We start from the raw sequence: 21,325 nt of genomic DNA, 5'->3' as shown, positions 1-21,325 counted from the left end.
CATTCATTTAAGTATCTGCTATGTGTTAGACACATAGACGACACTTTACAAATATTATCTCATTTGTTCCTCACAACAACACTGTGAAGTGGGTGCTGTTATTATCTCCCTTTTACAGTTGAGACCTCTGAGGAAAATTAAGTAAGTCACACAGCTACCAAACAGCCAGGCTGGGTCTTCCTAACTCCAAGCCCAGTACTCTTTTATCTACTGAGCTGTCCAAGGTCCTAAAAAGGTATAAATTGCTCTTTTAGGCTACAAAATTGGGGTCTCCCTCTATTACATATCTGCAGCTGTACTCAACTTCTTGGAGAACAAGAAAAGAATCTTGATTTGTTTACAAATATAAAACAATTTTCATTATAAATTCCTAAAAGGCTAAGTTTTATGTGAATTTGTAAAGCCATACCCTGTTCTTCATCCTCTCTATGTGCAGAACTCTTTGTCTCCCATTGACTGTAGTATAAAAGTATCCTTGTTCAGCTTGTTTGGAAAGCCTCTTTAATATGATAGATTTTTATGTGGTATAGGATTCTGCCTGTACTGCTCTTTGATTTCACTGATGTGAGTGCACATTCCAATCTGTCCAGGATTTTGTATCCTATGTCTTTTCCATTTCTGCCCATAAATCCTTAGGTTATCTATCTAATGTGCCAAAGGTCTTCTTTTGGGTCTTTAAATATTCTTGATACCAAATCTCGTTACAAGATTTCTAGAGGTCCAAGCGTTCCAAGCCCAGTAAAGGGAACCCAAACTCAGCAGCTAACTCAGCAGGGACATGATTACACTTTAGGTCCCAGAAACTTGGAATCAAGTAGGTCTTTGTTCATGGTTTTTGCTGATTAAATTAATACTAAGTAGGTAAGCTATAGAGGAAATACCATTTTTTAAAAAGGAAAAATATAATTTGTTTTTTGAAGTTATAAAATGTTTTTTGCAACTTTAATTCTGTTTTTTGTTTAATTCAGTAGGCATTTTTGTTGTTCAATTGTTTCAGTCCCATTTGACTCTATCACTTCATTTGGGGTTTTCTTGAAAAAGATGCTAAAATGATTTGACATTTTATCTCATTTTACAGATGAGGAACTGAGGCAGATAGTTAAGTGACTTGCCCAGGATCACATAGCTATTAAGTGTATGAGTTGAACTCAGGAAGATGGTTGACTCCAAGCTTGGTGCTATATCCACTGCACCACATACCTGGTAAATACATTGCTGGGATCCTTAGCCCATTTCTTTCAGGCCCTTTGGGAAAACCACTTCATTAGCCAAAAGGAATTTGTTTCTCCTTGATTATGAAGCCCTATTTAGGGACATATATTTCCCTATAGCTCTTTTTAAAAAAAAGCTTTATCTAATATTTTACACTGATATAACACTTATTTTGTGCCAGATACTGTGCTATGTGATTTATAGATATTTTCATTTGCTCTTCACAACAATCTTAGGATATAGGTGCTTTGATTATGGTATTTTACAGAAGAGCAGATTGAAACAAATTGAGATAACTCCCCAAGGTCATACAGCTAAAAAGTAGATGAGGCTACATTTGAAGTGACTCCAGGCCTGGTGTTCTATCCATTGTACCACCTTTATGCCCAAATACTTAAGTTCCTATTTACATATATAGCACTCACCTACAAAAGTAGAAAAAATAGTGTCTGACTCTAAAGTATCTTACAGCATGAATAAACTTGATATAGGAGACTGTGAGATAAGCACTTTATGAAGTTAGGTTAAGTGAAATTTGAAGAACAGGAGGTCACTTTTTTCCCAGGAGTCAGGAGAATGGGGACAGTATCCAGAAAAGCTTCCTGGAAGCAGAAACATCTGAATTAAGTCTTGAAGGAAGGAACAGACTTTCCTGATGGGGATGCAGGAATCCCTTCCAGCCGTCAAATGACTTACCTTACAAGAAGCCTTTCCCAGACTTCCATGCCTTACTTTTGAGATGACTCATTTTATTAAATTTATACATTTACTTGGACATGGTTGTTTGAAGGTTATCTTTCCCATTCAATTGTGAATTCCTTCAGAGCACTGCTTTTTGTGGTTGTTGTTTATTTGCTTTATGTCTTTTTTGTATTCTCATCTGCTTAGCCTCTAGGAAGCATTTAATATATACTGCTTGACTAATTGACTATGGTAGATAGTGGAAGCAAAGGCAGTGATTTATGAGAGAAAGCAAAGTAACATCTGATGATTGAAAGTAGCGTTCCAGTGTAAATATAAGAGGGATGACAGAAAATAACTTGGGTTTATGGAGCAACTTAGCCAGGATTTCTTGAATTTTGAAAGTTGCACAATTGCATGTTGTTTAGGGCACAATGTACCATTACCATAATGGAGGAATGATTTTTCAATAGCACTTGATTTGCTCAATGCTATACTTTTCAGTTTGGCATTCGAGGACCTCTTCAGACATGGTGAGTTATAGAACTGTAAGGGACCTTTGCAAAGTATGTAGTCTAATCCCTCATCAGAGATGAAGAGACCAAAGTCCAGAGATTAAAAGTGACTAATGTCCTTACCTATTTAAATTAATCTCCAAAATAATCACCAATAGCAACTCTCATTTCCCATTAAAAACATTTAAAATGATTTATTGATGCTTTTGTTTTTATATTATAGTCATTTATTAATACACATGCACATGTAAAATATGTGTACATGGACATACATATATTTGTTAAATGGTGGAAACCTCTATTGTAACAAATTAAAACAGCAAATAAAAATATCCAATTCAGGGAACTGGTCCTATGTTCTACACACTGTCTCTGCTGACTCCCATACTGCCTCCATATGAGCTTTTCCATCCCTGCTTCTTAGAGATGAAAGATATGTTTTATTATCTGTTATCTGAGATCAGGATTGATTCCTGCATCTCAGTCCAAATTAAATGAGTCTTCGTACTGACCCTATTGTTCATTTTTACCTCCAGACCTGCTGTTGCTATCCGGTTTTGTCCTTACTTTTCCCTACTATATTTATAGACACTTTTAAGGGTCTTTAGATTCTCAGCTCTAACAGCTTGTGATTTTATCCCTTTCCAGTGCTCCTGTCTTTGGGAAGCCTTCCCTATTTCTCTCTAATGCAATGGGGTGTTTCCCACCACCCTTGTCAACTGGTATAGGAGAAAGAGCTGATCTCAAAGAGAGAAAGAGCTGAATTCAGTTCCACTTAGCTATGAGGTATAACTAGCTGTTCAACTTTCAGTCTTAGAGAAGTAGTTAGAGCACTGAGACATTATGACAGAAAAAGTGCTGACCAACATTGGTAAAGGGATTTTATTTATGAAATAAATAACTAGCATAATAATAACTAATGAAATAACAAGTTCTATCTCTGCCCTTATTCCATGCTCCCTTGTGATGCTAGACACATTATTGATTTATTGGCCTTATTCTTATATAATCCCATGGTACTTAATCTACCTTGACACATTTGGATTTATCTTGTTGATTACTCTCTTTTTTGGAGCTGAGGTATTGAGAGATGGCAAGTTAATTATGAAACCCAGAAGTTCTGCTGTTAGATTGAGTTTGAATAGGAGGAAAAAGATATAGTTTAGGTGGGAAGGGAAATATCTCTAGTCAGCTTGTGAGTGACAGAAAGTCGATCATCTAAGGAAGAAAGGAGGGAAGAGAAGGAACCAACATTTATTAAATGATTATTATGTGCCAGACACTAAGCTTGATGTTTTACAATGGCTATCTCATTTTATCCTCACAACAACTGTAGGAAGTAGGTGTTATTATTATATCCATTTACATTTGAATTGGAGGGAAACAAAAATTTAGTAACTTATTTGAAGTCACAAAGCTAGTAAGTGACTGAAGCTAGATTTTAATTCAGGTCTTTCTCTCATACCCTATCTATTATACCATGGCCTCATGGAATAAGCTCTTGATACCAGAGCCATAATATTTCATCAGAAAATGATAGATAAAATAATTCTTAAAGAATCTCAGAAGTTAGTTCCCAAAGAAATTTTCATGACACTGATGTGTTCTGCTGGCCTCTCAACTTTGTTGTGGTATTAATTTCCCGGTAGAACTTCAGGCAAATCCCTGCCTTCTGTTTAAGTTTTTCCAATTTAAAAGCACTAGAAATATCAAAGAAAATCAAAGTGTTAGACTTCTAGCCTCTAAACATCCTTTAAATATTTAAAAATTGGCTTATAGGATGGACATATAGTTATTTTGCAGCACAATATAATGGGCAATTTTCCATGTCAAGACAATTGCTTTAAAAAATCCATTAATATCATTAACAAAAAGTTTTGCTGCAAGGCCACATATACTTGGGTCATTGGATTATTTATGTAGCAAGTATACAAAGTTTGTAGAAAGAAGTTACAGATTTGCTAACAGTAAAATTCACCCTTGGCTTGTGTTTTACTAAGTCAAAATTTTCAGAATTCACAGAAATACAAATGGATCAAATTATTATTAAGGTCTCTTCCAATTCTTACTTTTCCTATATGTTTATAAAAGGAAATAAAGAAGAAGATGTTGGATTTAGAGGCAGAGCAAAGAAACAAATATTAAGTGCTTACTGTATGCCAGACGTTGTGCTAAATATTTTATTGATACTATCTTATTTGATTATCGCAACTACCCTGAGGGGCAAATGCTATTATTATTCCTATTTTACAGCTGAGGACATTGAAGCAGACATTGAGATTAAATGATTTACCCAAGGACACATAATTAATAGACATCTGAGGCCATTTTTGAATTCAGTTCTACTTAATTCCAGTTTCAGGACTCTCGCCACTGCACCACCTAGCTGTAGAGAACCTGTATCAAGTCCTAGCTCTATCTCTCACTATCTGGGTGAAGTTAGGCAAATCATTGGTTGTTAAGTTTCTTCATCTTTTAAAATCAAAGTATTATCTACTGGTCATCCTGCCATCTGGGGGAGGGGGTAGGGGGTAAGAGGTGAAAAATTGGAACAAGAGGTTTGGCAATTGTTAATGCTGTAAAGTTACCCGTACATATAACCTGTAAATAAAAGGCTATTAAATAAAAAAAAAATAAAACAAAATAAAATAATCAAATCAAATCAAATCAAAGTATTGAATTTGATTATGTCCTAGGCTCTGCCAGTTCCAAATCAATCATCATTTAATTTAAAGTTAGTTAATAAATTCTATTCATTCTGTTGACCACCCCTCTGTTCATTGTATACTTTCTTCTTTTGGGGTTTTCATGATATTATCTCTTGCTCTGGCTGTTCTTTCTCATTCTCCTTTCCTAGTTTACCATCCATATCATACTTCTTAATGGTATTTCTTTGTGCTCTCTCTTGCTGATCTCATCAATTTCCAAGGATTCAGTCATCATCTTTGTGCATATGATGATTTCCACATCTCCAACCTACATATCCAAGCCTACATTCTGAAATCAGAATAAAAGGATTTCAGATTCTGAAATCCTTCTCATCACTTGTCTTATGAGTATTTTTCTCTGTGTGTTCCATGTCCATAAACTCAACATATCCAAAAAAATTCATTATTTTCCCCAAAATCTTTTGAACTTTACTGTTTCCATTTGAACTTTCCCTATTTCTTCCGTATCTTTTTTTTTTTCCAACAAGGAAGCTAAAGCCCAGAAATGATAGTGTATAATTTATTCAATGACATATAAGTTGTAAATAGCAGAACTGGGATTACAATCCAGATTCTTAATTTAACTTTTCCAATTCCTTTCAGAATATAAGATTCACAACCTCTGCTTCATCTTTGGTTTATGACTTACCTTCCTCCACATTTCTGCTTACTTGTCAAAACTTGCCATTTCTATCTCCATAACATTGTTTGTTTTTTTCCTTTCATGACTACTCCCTTAATTCAGGGCTATAACATATGAAGATGAGAAATGTAGTTTCTGTATAATAGTAAGACCACATTTATTAATAAAGAACAGTTATTTGGCCATCTCTCTTAGATCAAAGACCTTTAATGGCAGTGGGCTCACAGTTTATATGCTCTCTGAAGAGTAGATGTTCTTGAGAACTGGCAATCATTAGCTTTGAGTGGTTAAAACAATAGAAGATGGGCTGTATTAAAATGAGGATCTTGTAGTATGTAACTTAAGCTACCCAAATCTTAGTCAGAGACATTGATTTCCATATTACCTGTCTGACACAAAGGAGGATCCATATTTTCACAGACCTGTCTGAGAAAACACAATTAGCAGAAATGCACCCATTAGCTTAAATTTAGAATTTCTTTTACTCTCTGATTAGATCTTAGCCTGAATAAGTCTTTTTCAAATTTTTTAAATTAGCTTTTTATTTTCAAAATACATGCAAAGATAGTTTTCAACATTCACCCTTGCAAAACCTTGTGTTCCAGATTTTTTCTCCTTCCCTTCTCCACACTCTTTCCCCTAGACAGCAAGTAATCCAAAATATGTTAAACATGTACATTTCTTCTATACATATTTCTACATTTATCATGCTGCACAAGAAAATCAAGTCAAAAAGGAAAAAAAAAAAAGAAAAAGAAAAAATCCAAACAACAATAAAAAAGTTGAAAATACTATCTTGTGATCCATATTCAGTCCTCCAGTCCTCTTTCTGGATACAGATGACTCTATTCATCAAAAGTCTATTGGGGTTGCTTTGAATCACATTATTGTTGAAAAGAACCACAATTGATCATCACATAATCTTGTTGCTGTGGGCAATGTTTTCTTGATTCTACTCATTTCACTTAGCATCAGTTCATGTAAGTCTCTCCAGGCCCTGGATAAGTCTTATAGAGAGATTTCTTAGACTGGTTGATTTCTGTGGCCAGAAACTGGAAACTGAGTGGATGCCCATCAATTGGAGAATGGCTGAATAAATTGTGGTACATGAATATTATGGAATATTATTGTTCGCTAAGAAATGACCAACAGGATAATTTCAGAAAGGCCTGGAGAGACTTACATGAACTGATGCTGAGTGAAATGAGTAGGGTCAGGAGATCATTATATACTTCAACAACAATACTATATGATGACCAGTTCTGATGGACCTGGCCATCCTCAGCAATGAGATCAACCAAATAAGTTCCAATGGAGCAAGAATAAACTGAACCAGCTACACCCAGGGAAAGAATTCTGGGAGATGACTAAAAACCATTACATTGAATTCCCAATCCCTATATTTTTGCCCACCTGCATTTTTGATTTCCTTCCCAAGCTAATTGTACAATATTTCAGAGTCTGATTCTTTTTGTACAGCAAAATAACGGTTTGCTCATGTAGACTTATTGTGTATCTAATTTATATTTTAATATATTTAACATCTGTTGGTCATCCTGCCATCTGGGGAAGGGTGTGGGGGGAAGGAGGGGAAAAATTGGAACAAGAGGTTTGGCAAATGTCAATGCTGTAAAGTTACCCATACATGTAACCTGTAAATAAAAGACTATTAAAATAAAAAATAAAAAAAATAAAAAAGACTGGTTGATTTCTGGGTGAAAAATAGAAAAGGGAATAAACCTTAGTCCCAATACAATAATTAGTTATTAAATATGAGGAAAAAATTAATTTCTCACAAACATCCTCCTACTTGGTTTCCTTGCCTCAAGCCTCTTCCTTCTGTAATCCAAACACTATACTGTTACCAAAAGTAATTTTCCTATATCACAGATCTGACCATATCACTTTTCTAGTCAATAAACTCTAATAGTTCTCCTTTGCCTTTAAGTTAAAATGGAAATTCCTCTGGCTTTTATAACTCTTTACAATGTGTCTCCAACCTATGTGTTTAACCTACTTATAAACCTTTCAAGAAAGGAAAGAGAGATAGTGAGATGGGGCGGGCAGCTAGATGGGGCAGTAGATAGAACAATGGCCCTGGAATCAGGGAGACCTGGATTCAACCTCAGCCAATTACTAGCTATGTGACCTTAGACAAGTCACTTACCCCCATTTGCCTTACAAAACCAAACAAAACCCTTTCACAATCTAATTCCATTACTATATCTTATTTCCCTTCTAACAAGTTAGCTTTCCTCATCTCTCTCACACATGGCACTATCTCCATTTCTGCATCTTTACACTGACTACTTGCCATGCCTGAAATGTATTACTTCTGCCTTGTAGAATTCTCATTCCCTTCATGGCTCATCCTACAGAAGACTTTCCTGAAGCCCTTCCCAATTACTATTTTCCTTCCTTCTTAAATTACTTTCTATATATTTTGTATGTAATCTTATAAACTACATACTGTCTCCCCAATTCCTCAATGTCTAGTATGTAACAGGTATTTAATAAATGTCTCTTGTTCCATATGAGTAATAGCTTTGTTATCAGAACTTTGTATTTTCCCCATGACCTAGTGCAATTAGATATTTAATAACAATTTAAAATGAATGTTTGTTGAATTGAATGGAGAAGATGACATTGCTTTGATTAGTATAAAAATTATATTTAAATCCCTCCCACTACCATCCATTCATCTCTTGGGCCAGTAGGGTTTTTAAAAGAAGCATGCCTGTGACTATACATGTACAATCTGTAAATTGCTTGCCTTCCTAAGAAAAGGGGAGGTGAGAAGAATTTGGAGCTCAAAAATTTTAAAAACAAATGTTAAAATTTCTTTTGAAATTGAGAAAAAATTAAAAATAAACATGGATACTAAAAAAGGGAGAGAAATGTACCTGTTACAAGATCTGTTTTTGCCTTAATGTAAGCTAATTAAGCTCACAAGGGATCTCTTACTAAAAGACATCTTATTGACCTCTCCAGAGCTCAAGCTTAATTGATCTGAATCAATACAAAGCCAATGATGCCAATGTGACAGAGAACTGACAGAGAGGAAAAAAAGGAATTTCTAAAAAAAAGAAAGATTCCATTAGTGGTGGACTTTCTGGTTGTTTTCTAAGAAGTCTTTGGAAATTGTTGTGTCCTATTTATGAGTAGGAAATTTGTTTTCTTCATATTACACTTAAGGAATAATTTTTCTATCTTCTGTTTAGATTCCAGACTTTAAATTCCCAGATTGTCTGGGAAAACTTATTGAAACCCTTGGGTTAACTTTTTTGAGGGGAGGTAGATGAGAATGGGGAAGGAGAAAGATTATGTTCTTATGTATCTTTCATTTTGTGAGTTGAGGATAGGACAAGTCAATTTCACACTAGGATGGCTCAGATCTTTCCAAACATTGTGCTTATATTTTATAGTTCCCAAGTTTCCATAAAGTAATAGTGAGGCTCAGTAGCAGAGTAGACCAGACTAGACCTAAGTAGAATTGTCCAGAGAAGCTGCAACTTGGCCAAAGTAATATCATTTTAATGGTAGAGCTTTGACAATAAACCCTGGAAAGAAGAGTTTTATCTTTCTTTCCAAGATCTTACAAACCATTAGAGTAAATCCAAAGAAGGGTTAATTAGGAGTATGAAGACATTCAAAATCATATTATAAGGAGGATCAACTGAAGGAACTGAGGCTATTAAATCTAGAGAAGAAAAGATTAAGGGGGCACATGATTGCTTTCTTTTGACGCTTCCATGTTTAAGTAGGGCAACCAAGGGGAAGAGAGATTAGTCTTATGTTATTTGGTCCACAAAAGGGACACTTAAGATCTCTAAGTTAAAATTAAAAAGAAGATGATTTTAACTCAAACTTGAAAAGAAATTAAGGCCCCTACCCTCAATGTTCTGGGGTAATTCATACTGAATTACCTTTTACAGGATATATTTAAACAAAGTGAATAGTCATGTTCCAGAGGGATGTAAAAATTTCTACCTTAGGTGGGTGATTGGACTAAATGACCACCAAAGACTTTTGCAATTCTTAAGATTCTATACTTCTCTAAAATCTATTTTCCTTATTGTTAATAAGGAGCCTCTGGATCAAGTTCTCTGGGATCTTTTAGCTTGATAGCTCCTCTGAGTCATTCATATCCTATAACAATTAGGAATGATTCTGAGATGTAGAGGCTTGTCTATTATCCAGCGAGAACCCTAATATATATTGTCTTGGAGATTTCTAATACCAGGGAGTGTTTTAATTTTTCAATTGATGATTTGGAAAAGATAGAACATGAGGCAGCATATTTTTGCCAAGAAGTTAGATGAGAAATGTATAAATAAGTAGAAATTTACCCACAAGGAAAACATCTGTTTCAAGTTTAAAATATTTATTCAAGTGTTGATATTTGACAAAAAGCCCAAAAACAATTTCTTTCATACAAAGTAATTATGAAGTGGCCTCTGAGCCCCAGAGAAATTACTTTTTTATCATAATCAAAAAATGTGTCTCTATTGAACCAGATTTCACTATTCAAGCAAATGGTCTTTGAAGTTTCCTCTGCTTTTTGTTTTATTTTTATGTCTTTGTCTCTTAGTATGGTCTTTAGCAGAGAAGCAGTCCAGAGGCTTTTGGACAGTAAGTGCCGATGTTACAGCAATGATGCCCCAGATGACATGGTCCTTGGCATGTGTTTCAGTGGTCTGGGAATCCCGGTGACCCACAGCCCTCTCTTTCATCAGGTGAGAGGATTACTTTTCATGCTATTTTAAAAATAAGAGGATTTCTTCTCCTTAGAGGAGTCTATTTCTCTTTCCTCACCATTTCTTTGAGTAGTTTTGAGAACTATGCATCCAGGTTCCAGATGGGCATCCCATCAAGGCCTATTTGAAAGGGATAAGAGTGGGGGGAGCTATTGTGACACAAACATTACAAAGGTGGGATTAAAAACATGTGGACAAATATCTCTTCCACATCAGGGACCAAGGAAAACCTGCCTCTTCCCATATTGTTGGACATTTTTAACCAAAAAAAAAAAAAAAAAGATGGGATATCCTGGGCAAATCTAATAGCATTCCTCTGGCTTGAGGTTAATTCTTTTTCATAGTTTATTTTTGTTCTGAATTTAACAAATACCAAATGAAATGGTTATTTCTATATACATAGTAAAATTATATATGAGACTGTGGATCTCTGTTATGTAGAGCTCGCTTCTCTTTTAAAGCATATAATAAATTCAACTTGCAGCTTTCAAAGTTGTTGAATTTAATTTTGCCTGCATGTATAACTTTGCCTTTTTTTTAATGTTATCATTATCAGTTTTGTAGATTATTTTGGTTGGGTTTTCATCCTTTTTACTCTTCCTTCTAGTCTGTTAAACTTCAACGTTGTGTTCCATGTGATGCAACTTGGGGGGAGGAAAGAAGGATAAGCAATAGCGATTTTTGCAAGGGTGTGTCGGCATCGTATTTGTGTGTCATTATTATAATCTTTGGGGAAATATATTCCTCCTGTGCCATTTTTAGTAGTCTCTTGAGAATTAGGTCTATGAATGTGTTTATGTTTCCGAAATGAATAACAGTGCCTTCAACATCTAAGATATGTATGGCAGCTGAGGACTTGAAAAATCTAAATGTATGTTTACTTTAGATGCCATAGCAAGCATTGAAATGGCATTAAAACCCCAATTTTAGATCCAACTGGATTTATATTTTATGTCACCACCAAGCAGCAATTGCTACCCCTAGTGATATAAAAATTCAACTATGACAGGTATAGCAGTGGAGAAGAGAACCCTAGTAAGGCAGAGAAAGCATTTGCATCATTGAATGAGGCAGACATCCCTTTAACAAGCCTAAGTGCTGTAAGGAAGGATAAAAATAGCTCTCTAATGATCAGCTTAGGAAACCCTCCTTGACAAAAGGGCATTTTTTTTCTGTTCTTTTAAAATTGTGTCTGATATCACCCATTCTAAACTTTAGACATATGAGGTTATAAAGACCCAGAAAAGTAGACGAGATTCTTTATTTGTTGGATCTCAAGTGAAAAATGAAAAAAATTATTAAAACTCGGAGTAGAAGAGATATAATCCATCACTACATTAACATGGAAGTTCTTAAATGTGGGCAGTAGCCTTGGCTATCTAGGGAAAATCTTGGTATATAAAAGGAAAAAAAGGGAAAGAAAGATATTAGAATAGAATACTGTATCACAGGAAAAATCAGACAGGGATCATATATCTTGCTCTCCTAGTCTTTCCAGCAAGAGAAAGAAAATAATCTGTTCTTTGGGCATAAATTCTAGGGAAGATATTTTAAAGGAATTCATTTTTTACTTTCCCATTCTTAAAAACTCCTGATTTATGTTCCATAGGCAATATATTTTAAGACTTTTCCAAGACTGAAAACTATAAGCAGAATCTAGAATTCTTAACAAGTTTTCTTTTATCTGGTAATGTTTAAAGAATCTCCTGGAAAGTTTTACATAAATTTGAAAACTGAATTTTTTTTTAATTTGCAAAGTAAGTCTGGCATAATGGAAAAAAATACCAAGCTGAGAATCAGGAAACGTGGGTTCTCATTCCAAGCTCTGGTGCTTATTCCCTAAGTGATTTAAGGATAAATCATTTCATTCCCCTGGAACTCAGTTTCCTCATTTGTAATTTAAAGGAATTGACCTTGATGTCTGCAAAGGGACATACCAGTGACAGGTGACAGGTGTCTGCTCTGAGACAGAAAGATGAACATCTGTGATTATATATTGATTTACTGACAAATTTAACATTAATGTTCAGTCTCAGACTCCTCTACTTGGCTGCTTTTCGACAGATTATCTATTTCAGGGAATGGGTTGTAATGGAATCCTAATTCTAGAAAGGAGCTCAGAATAAGTCCAGTCCATCTCTTTACATCCAGAGTTCTTTAAAATAAAAAAAAAATCTGGAAAATAAGGACTTTGGCATTGGCAAAGTGGCACATTGATAATAATTATAACTGGCATTTCTAAGATGGTTATCACATGTGGTCCTTATAACAACTCTGAGGAAGGTGCTATTATTAACCCTCTTTTACAGATGAGGAAACTGAGAATTAAAGTGAGCAGAGTGACTTGCCCATAGTTGAACAGCTATTAAGTATCCAAAGCAGGTTTGAAATCAGGTAGTAAAAAAAATCCTAGATCTGGAGTTGGAAAATCTCCATTGGAATCCCTACTCTATTAATTTTTACATGGATGACTCTAAGTAAATCACTTAATCCCTGTGGACCTGGTTTCCTCATCTGCAAAATGGAGGTGGCCTTCCATTCCAAGTCCTGTGATCTATCTGGATGCTTTCTAGTAGCTCACATTTCTATGATGTTTTAAGATTCATGAAGCACAACACTGTGGGGTAAGATACCACAAGTAGCAGATGACAGGGCTTAAGTTCATAATGGTTGTGACTTGCCCAGGATCTTCACAGTAATATTTGTCTTTAAATTCTTTGAGTTCAGGTCAAGGAAAGAACAGAACAGCATCTTTTTATTTTGTACAATTCAGGGGGTGCCCAACTCTTAGAAGAGGAGTTCTTAATGTGGAGTCCATGAACTTAAAAATATGCATATGCATATGAATATATATATATGTTTTCAAAAGTATATTTCAATATTATTAAGCTCCCATTTTAATCCTATGTATTGTATTTTATGCATTTCAGAAACATTGTTCTGAGAAAGGATCCATAGACTTCACTAGATTGCCCATAGAGGTATTTATGTAAAATAAGATTAAGAAACCCTATGTTAAAACTACAAAGGTCATATTTCACCCCTGTTGGAATCTTTACAAACTGTTATGAGCCAGAAGAAACAAGGCACTAAGTGGAATTGAGAAACAATGCTTGTGTTCACACCTTTACTCATTGGAGTTCACATGTTTGGGAGATTTCAGGGTTTAGCATGAGATATTCGAATTCATACCTCCCTTGAAGCTTTTAGGGCCAGAGAGCATGCTGGCAGATATCCCACAATCCCCACTCTCAGAGAAGCAGCATAAATAGAGCTTCAGTGAGCCACTCCAGAGTTTTTACTTGGGAATATTCCCAGGGGTCAGAGATTCAGCACTCTGGTAAATTGAGAGCCAGAAGCCCTCTCTTGGAGGCAAGAGAGATTCATTGCATCTTCCACCTTGGTGCTGGCTGGAGGCTAAAGAAAGCAGAGGTAAAGGACAAAGCTGCAAAAGCTCTTGAAACCAAGCAGAGAGATAGGCCTCTGAGCTAACCGGGCTATATTGAAGGACACAATAAAAGATCTGAACTTTTATCAGCTGGCTGCGGTTTTGGGTGATTATTTACTTGTAACTGAAATTAAAACTGCCTCCAGAAAACCTCCCCAAGAAACCCTCTCCCTCAGAGAGAACTATTATTATTTTAAAGAAAAAGAACACCACACACCCCGAATAATATTTCCCTGACTACAGTTTAGGCATGAATTCCTTTGTTTATATTTAGTGAAGTTGGAAAACAAGTAGTCAGTATTCTCCATACATCTGTTCAATGTGTTCTATTTTCTCATCCTCAAATGGGAACCTGTGAGGAGTGTCTTTCTTGGTATTTTAAATACATTTATTCCTTTACAAGACTCCTGGATATTTAACACACACTTTTCTGAATGGATTTCACTTTCCATAAGCTTCATCTTGTTCTTTTGCCATATCTCATTTATTGAAAATGATTAGCACATGTTTGTGCTTAATAAGCTAGATTCTCCCAACATGATTTCCTGAGACTGTCAGATCCTTTTACAATCTATATTAACAGAGTGAAATTGTGACTGTTATTATTTCCTGTTAGCTGTGTTAGTAATGTGAATAGTTCATTTTCAGCCATGCAGAATAAGTGAGGATTTACCTCTCTTGCTCTCAAGTCTCCTTTCTGGGGCCATTGTGAAATCAGCTGAGGACTGAACTGGGAGTGAAAACAAAAAATCCAAGCATATGTCTCCCCTGGCTTTTCCTTTCCTTCCTTCCTGCTAGTTAAGCCTCAGAGAGTCCTACAAATAAACATCAAAAGATTTATGATTGCCCTTAAGTATCATTAAAAAAAAAAGTTAATTAGAATAGTAGCATATATGTATATGTTTTCTGGTTTACCTTTTCCAGTACAGCTCCTTTCTCGTTATTAACTTCTTCAAGCCAAGGATGCCTAGCTATTTAAGATTTTTAGTTGAGTCCTGGCTCAGGGAACTTTTTCTATTTTGCAGCTGGCTAGTTTGCAACTGGCTAAGGGACTCCAGCCTGAAGTGTTCTTGGTGACATTTATGTATGAATAAATGAATAAAAATCATTTTTATTTAGGCCTCACTTAGATGCTATGTACAAAACACTGTGCACTGGAGGATACAAAAGGAAAAAACAAGATAGCACTCAGCTAGTAGAGTGAAGTATCTATCCTTTTCAGGATTACAAACTCCTCGTTTTATAGATCTTTTAAAAATAAATGAGTGTACTAATAAAGGCAAAAGGCATTTATTATGTGCAAAACATAGAGAATAAGATAATACTTTCAAGGAGTTCACATTGTTTTTTTGTTTGTTTGTTTGTTTTAAATTTAATAGCCTTTTATTTACAGGTTATATTTATGGGTAACTTTACAGCATTGACAATTGCCAAACCTCTTGTTCCAATTTTTCCCCTCCTTCCCCCCACCCTCTCCCCCAGATGTCAGGATGACCAATAGATGTTAAATATATTAAAATATAAATTAGATACACAATAAGTCTACATGACCAAACCGTTATTTTGCTGTACAAAAAGAATCAGACTCTGAAATATTGTACAATTAGCCTGTGAAGGAAATCCAAAATGCAGGTGGGCAAAAATATAGGGATTGGGAATTCAATGTAATGGTTTTTAGTCATCTGCCAGAGTTCTTTCCCTGGCCGTAGCTGGTTCAGTTCATTACTGCTCCATTGGAACTGATTTGGTTGATCTCATTGCTGAGGATGACCAGGGCCATCAGAACTGGTCATCATATAGTATTGTTGTTGAAGTATATAATGATCTCCTAGTCCTGCTCATTTCATTCAGCATCAGTTCGTGTAAGTCTCTCCAGGCCTTTCTGAAATCATCCTGTTGGCCATTTCTTAGTGAACAATAATATTCCATAATATTCATATACCACAATTTATTCAGCCATTCTCCAATTGATGGGCATCCACTCAGTTTCCAGTTTCTAGCCACTACGAAAAGGGCTGCCACAAACATTCGTGCACATACAGATCCCTTTCCCTTCCTTAAGATCTCTCTGGGATATAAGCCCAGTAGTAACACTGCTGGATCAAAGGGTATGCACAGTTTGACAACTTTTTGAGCATAGTTCCAAATTGCCCTCCAGAATGGCTGGATGTATTCAAATTGCACCAACAATGTATCAGTGTCCCTGTTTTCCCACATCCCCTCCAACATTCCGCATTATCTTTCCCTGTCATTCTGGCCAATCTGACAGGTGTGTAGTGGTATCTCAGAATTGTCTTAATTTGCATTTCTCTGATTAATAATGACTTGGAGCATCTTTTCATATGGCTAGAAATAGTTTCAATTTCTTTGTCTGAGAATTGTCTGTTCATATACTTTGACCATTTATCAATTGGAGAATGGCTTGATTTTTTTATAAATTAGAGTCAATTCTCTATATATTTTGAAAATGAAGCCTTTATCAGAACCTATGACTGTAAAAATGTTTTCCCAGTTTGTTGCTTCCCTTCTAATCTTATTTGCATTAGTTTTGTTTGTACAAAAACTTTTCAGTTTGGTATAATCGAAATTTTCTATTTTGTGATCAATAATGATCTCTAGTTCTGCTTTGGTCATAAATTCCTTCCTCTTCCACAGGTCTAAGAGGTAAACTATCCTGTGTTCCTCTAATTTATTTATAATCTCATTCTTTATGCCTAGGTCATGCCATTTTGACCTTATCTTGGTGTACGGTGTTAAGTGTGGATCAATGCCTAGTTTCTGCCATATTAGTTTCCAATTTTCCCAGAAAGTTTTGTCAAACAACAAATTCTTATCCCAAAAGCTGGGGTCTTTGGGTTTGTCAAGGAGTTCACATTGTAATGGCAGAGACAATACATATAGAGGGTCTCAGCTACAAGTCAGATTGAAAGGTTTCATAGTTGTTGGGGTGCAGTAGTAAAGTAGATGGTAAAGTTTCTTTATTATTTTCATTGTCAATGATAAAGTCATGTCTGTTTTTGATGTTGAATCATTTGACAAAGACAAAGACTTTAAAAGAGAAACTATATCCTTTGGATATAACAGAGATGGATGAGATATTTTTCCCAAGGCCATTTTTTAGGATTATTCAGTTATAATCTATTCACTTAATGAGAATAAGTATTTATTTTAAGTGTTAACGTCTCATTTGATTTTCACAACAACCCAGTAAGTTAGGTCCTATTATTATCTTCATTATGCAATAGAGGAAACTGAGTAAGAGATTAAATGATTTGCTGGAGATACACCACTAGTAAGTGTTCTGGGGCCAGATTTGAACTTGGGTCTTCTTGACCCCTGGCCCAGTTCTCTGTTTATCAGTGTCACCTAGCTATCTCTAAATAAGTGGTATATGGGTAAGAAATAGGATATCATTCTCTTTATATCAGAGGCTGTACTTTTATACACTAGATCTGTTACTAATTCAGTATGCAGTAATTCATCTCACTTTGTCATTCATTGTGGAGCCAGTCTGGAAGGCAAGACTTCCCATTAGAAGGAAAGTTCCTTGAATATAGGGATTGTTTTGTTTTTTTCATCCTTGTATTTATATAATATCGAAATTAATTGAAGACTTTAGTTGGAACCCTTCAGATTACAGACATTTACCAACTGTATGATATTGAACAAATCATATAACTTCTTTCTGTCTCAGTTTCTTCATCTGTAAAATGGGTACCTCACAGAGTTGTTATGAGCTTCAAATTGTGAACAACACATTTAAAGTGCTTTTTGAACCTTAAAGAGCTATATAAAGTCTGGCCATTTTATATATAAATAATATGATAATATAATATATGTAACATATATATATGCTTATTGATTGATTCTTGGATCCTTAATGTTTGAAGGGATGGCTTTGAATGTAGTTCACATATACTATGTGTTCCCAAAAGGGAATGGGATCAGTGTTGGGAAAGAAAATAAGGAGTCTACATGGGTAGCCTCTGTCTATTTTCTTCATCATAACCTTTGCTGTAGCTTCTAATTATAAATTTCCTACCCTTGAGGGACACCACTTAATTGGAGAAACAATGTTGAATGACCCCTGCCTTGTGAACCCAGTCTATAACCAGATATGCAAGGGGATTAAGAAGCCACCAAGAATCTTTGGAAAAGGGCTTGATGGATATCTACCATAACACTGCTTCATGGTCCACATGAACTGGTGAAATCTCAATTTTAGCCATCATAGATTTTGCTAGATAGAACAAAGGGGGTGAGGATGTAAAACTCTAAACATCATAAAAAGAAACTAAAACCATATGCTGCTTTTTTCCCCCAGCTGGGCAAAATGACTATCTTTCCCCCCCATAAATCATCTGAATTCTTAAAATGTCATTTAAATTGTTAATTTGCTTTCTGGAGTCCTCTGAGGAGAGGTTGAGGTTGGAGTCAAAGTATTCTTTTTATTATTAAAACTAGATGATATAGCTATATAGATACCTATGTTGATAGATATCTATTTCAGTGCTATAGATATTTATATATGTATGAATAATGTGTATATATATATATACATATAATAATGTGTGTGAGTATATGCACACACACACACACACACACACACACACACACATATTTAAGTGCCAGGATAGGAAAAAGAGGATGAGAAAGAAGTCCCATAGGCAGAGGTAAAGTGATAATAAAGACTCCACCACTGATTTTGGACATATACAACTACTAGTAAAGTATTGATATTATAAAACATTCTTCTGCAGATATGATTATGGAACCAAAAGTCTCCATAGGGGAAAGAAGTAATTGTCTCTTTTTCTTCCAGGCTCGACCAATTGATTACCCAAAGGACTACCTTTCTCACCAAGTTCCCATCTCATTTCACAAACACTGGAACATTGATCCAATAAAGGCATATTTTACCTGGCTGGCACCCAGTGGGGAAGATGTCACCAGTGGCAGGAAGCAGACACTTTATAAAGAAGAGTTATAGGCATCTTGTGTTGCTGAGGAAGATGCTCATGGGGGTAGATTTGGAATCTCTGGACATTCTTGTACTATGTTGTGCTTATACTGCTTAAGTGTGTCATGTTGCATAGGAAACTTCTCAGTCTTAGGAGTGAAATTATACATTCTGTTTCTTCAGTGGTGGGTTGGGGTGGGGAAAGGGGAGGGATTAGCGGAAGGGGAAGCCAACTTTGGCTTACTTTGTTTTTTTCTGTGAGTGGGTCTTAGAATAACACCCCTTTGGTTTTGAACCATGGGCTTATTATATTACATCATATATTTAACAGGTATTTTAAAGCCATGATGAATATCTTCAATAATTTATTTTAGGAAAAATAGAACATGTTTTTTTTTCCTTTATCCTGCAACATATCTTACAACAAGGGGTAATTGCTTGCTTAAAATAATATGCAAAGAAGAATGAAGTGTTTTGGCACAAAAGTTGGTAGGAACCTATTCTAATTTTAACTTCTGGTTTTTAAATCTACTGATGTTAATAAATACTCCCTGGGAAAGGAATAGGAATGCCATTGTTGATTATGAATGCTCATAAATTACTGACTTATAGACACCTCTGTGGATGGTAAAGACTCATGTGGATCCGTGGTTTTGCTGATTTGAGAATTCTGTCCCATGGTGCAGATTGTTTCTGCCAATCCCATGGGACTCTTAACCACGTCCTCCCAAAAGTTTGCCACAGGGACTTCATTCAGTGTCCAGAGTACTTCCTTGCTTTCTCCTGATATATGAGAATACCTGTGGAGAGTCCAGAATGTCCATCCCTTGTTTTTGCTAGACACTCTTTATTTTTTACTTGTACATTTTTTTAATTCTGTGCCTGGATAGAAAGGGTTTTCTAATTGCTTGTTTAAACTCTAGAAACTCTAAAACCCTAAAGTTCTGTCTTTATAGTCCACATATAATCTCAGAGTGGACTCAGTGCTGCCAAATAATAGTGCCCATCTATAGCTAAAAATAAGAATAGAGTATGAGAGTATTTTACCTGTGTGGATAAGCTGTAATGTAGTTCCCAGGATGTGAACTGAATTTGAATGTTCTGAACCTGCTATCTCACAGTAATTTTGGGGGTTTTCCTGAATGTTACTTCATACTTCTGTCTTGACTCATTGTAAAGCACCATACCTTCACACAGGTGGACAGTGAGAGCATTGAGTAGTTTTCCTGGGCCTCCTAAGGAATGTATGTTGAACATGATGTTTGAAGCTATTTTGATTTTTAAATCTTATCCAAATGATACCTTAGTAATGTAATACTTCCATGTAAAGAATATTATATATTTTAAATCATTTTGGTTTTTTCTATGTATAATTCAGTTTTGTAAAGATATTTGTATAAAATCTGACTTTAGTATTCTAAACTAATTTTTGTAAAGTAAAATATTTTTTTCTTTTCGTAAAAAAAATAAAAGAGACAAATGGACATGCTCTGCTCTAACTTTACTGGCTATACTTTTGTAACCAAGGTTACTTCATAACCAAGGTTTTGAAGCCATATTGTTGAATTAATATTTTTCAAACTGGTGTTTTGCATATTTTTCCTTAGTTCAGCATTTTACTTATTTTCAAATGAATCCAAATTCCAAATCAGGGACTACTGAGGTTGATTAATAACAGAGCTTTGTGCCCATTTTTGTGACTGTTGTTTTGACGAGACATACTTCATCTCTGTGTGTGTGTGTGTGTGTGTGTGTGTGTGTGTGTGTGTGCATGCCAAGAGCCCCTTAGGTAGTCTGGTAAAATCTAGGAACTCCTTTTCAGAATGTCTTTAAATGCATAAAATGAAATCTATATGGTTACAAAGGTAACCAGTTGTATTAAAATAAAATTATCAAAATATGTTTTAAATCAAGTTTATGGACTCAGGTTATTAAAAATTGTTTTAGAACATTAAAATATGAATGGTCATTTGTGAACAGTCAAAATAATGTGCCAGGAGATGTCAATAGAGTTATCATGATAACTGAAGTTATCATGCTTTAGAAAAATGTGACTTCTGCCAGGCTACTATTATCATTATCATTGATATTAACAATAGAGCTCTTTAGTCCATTTTCCATTGACTAACTAATGCCATGGGACTAGGCTGTTGAGAGCTAAGTTAACTTCCAACAACAATAGTAAGAAATATAGCTCAAATTTACACTTTTAAGTTTCCTTAAATAGCTCTAGAGCTTTGAAAATTATAAATATTATTATTTCCATTTTACAAATAAGGAAGTTTAGAGTAAAAAAGGTGAACTGATCTAGGCTTATTGAATCATAATTCTAGAATTGGAAAAAATCAAAAATCTTAAAGGTCATCTAATCCAACCCTTCATTTTACAGAGGAGAAAATAG

General features: G+C 35.1%; 1 protein-coding gene across 3 annotated transcripts in view; it reads left to right on the top strand.

The window, feature by feature from the left end:
• B3GLCT (beta 3-glucosyltransferase) overlaps window positions 1-20,404 on the top strand; it is a 128,426-nt gene extending 108,022 nt beyond the window's left edge. The window contains exons 14-15 of one of the 3 annotated variants that reach the window (XM_031960736.1): window positions 10,351-10,495; window positions 18,787-20,404. In XM_031960736.1, coding sequence (XP_031816596.1) covers window positions 10,351-10,495; window positions 18,787-18,954 — 313 coding nt within the window. In that variant the 3' untranslated portion in view covers window positions 18,955-20,404. Of the gene's footprint in view, window positions 1-1,777; window positions 4,927-10,350; window positions 10,496-18,786 lie in introns of those variants that run through there. The other 2 variants (XM_031960738.1, XM_031960737.1) reach the window with 2 other exon arrangements.
• The last annotated feature ends 921 nt before the right edge of the window (window positions 20,405-21,325 follow it).

This window comes from Sarcophilus harrisii, chromosome 3, assembly GCF_902635505.1.
Source record: "Sarcophilus harrisii chromosome 3, mSarHar1.11, whole genome shotgun sequence".
NCBI lineage: Eukaryota > Metazoa > Chordata > Mammalia > Dasyuromorphia > Dasyuridae > Sarcophilus > Sarcophilus harrisii.
Note: the sequence above shows the minus strand (reverse complement) of the source record. Positions and strands in the feature narration are given on the sequence as shown.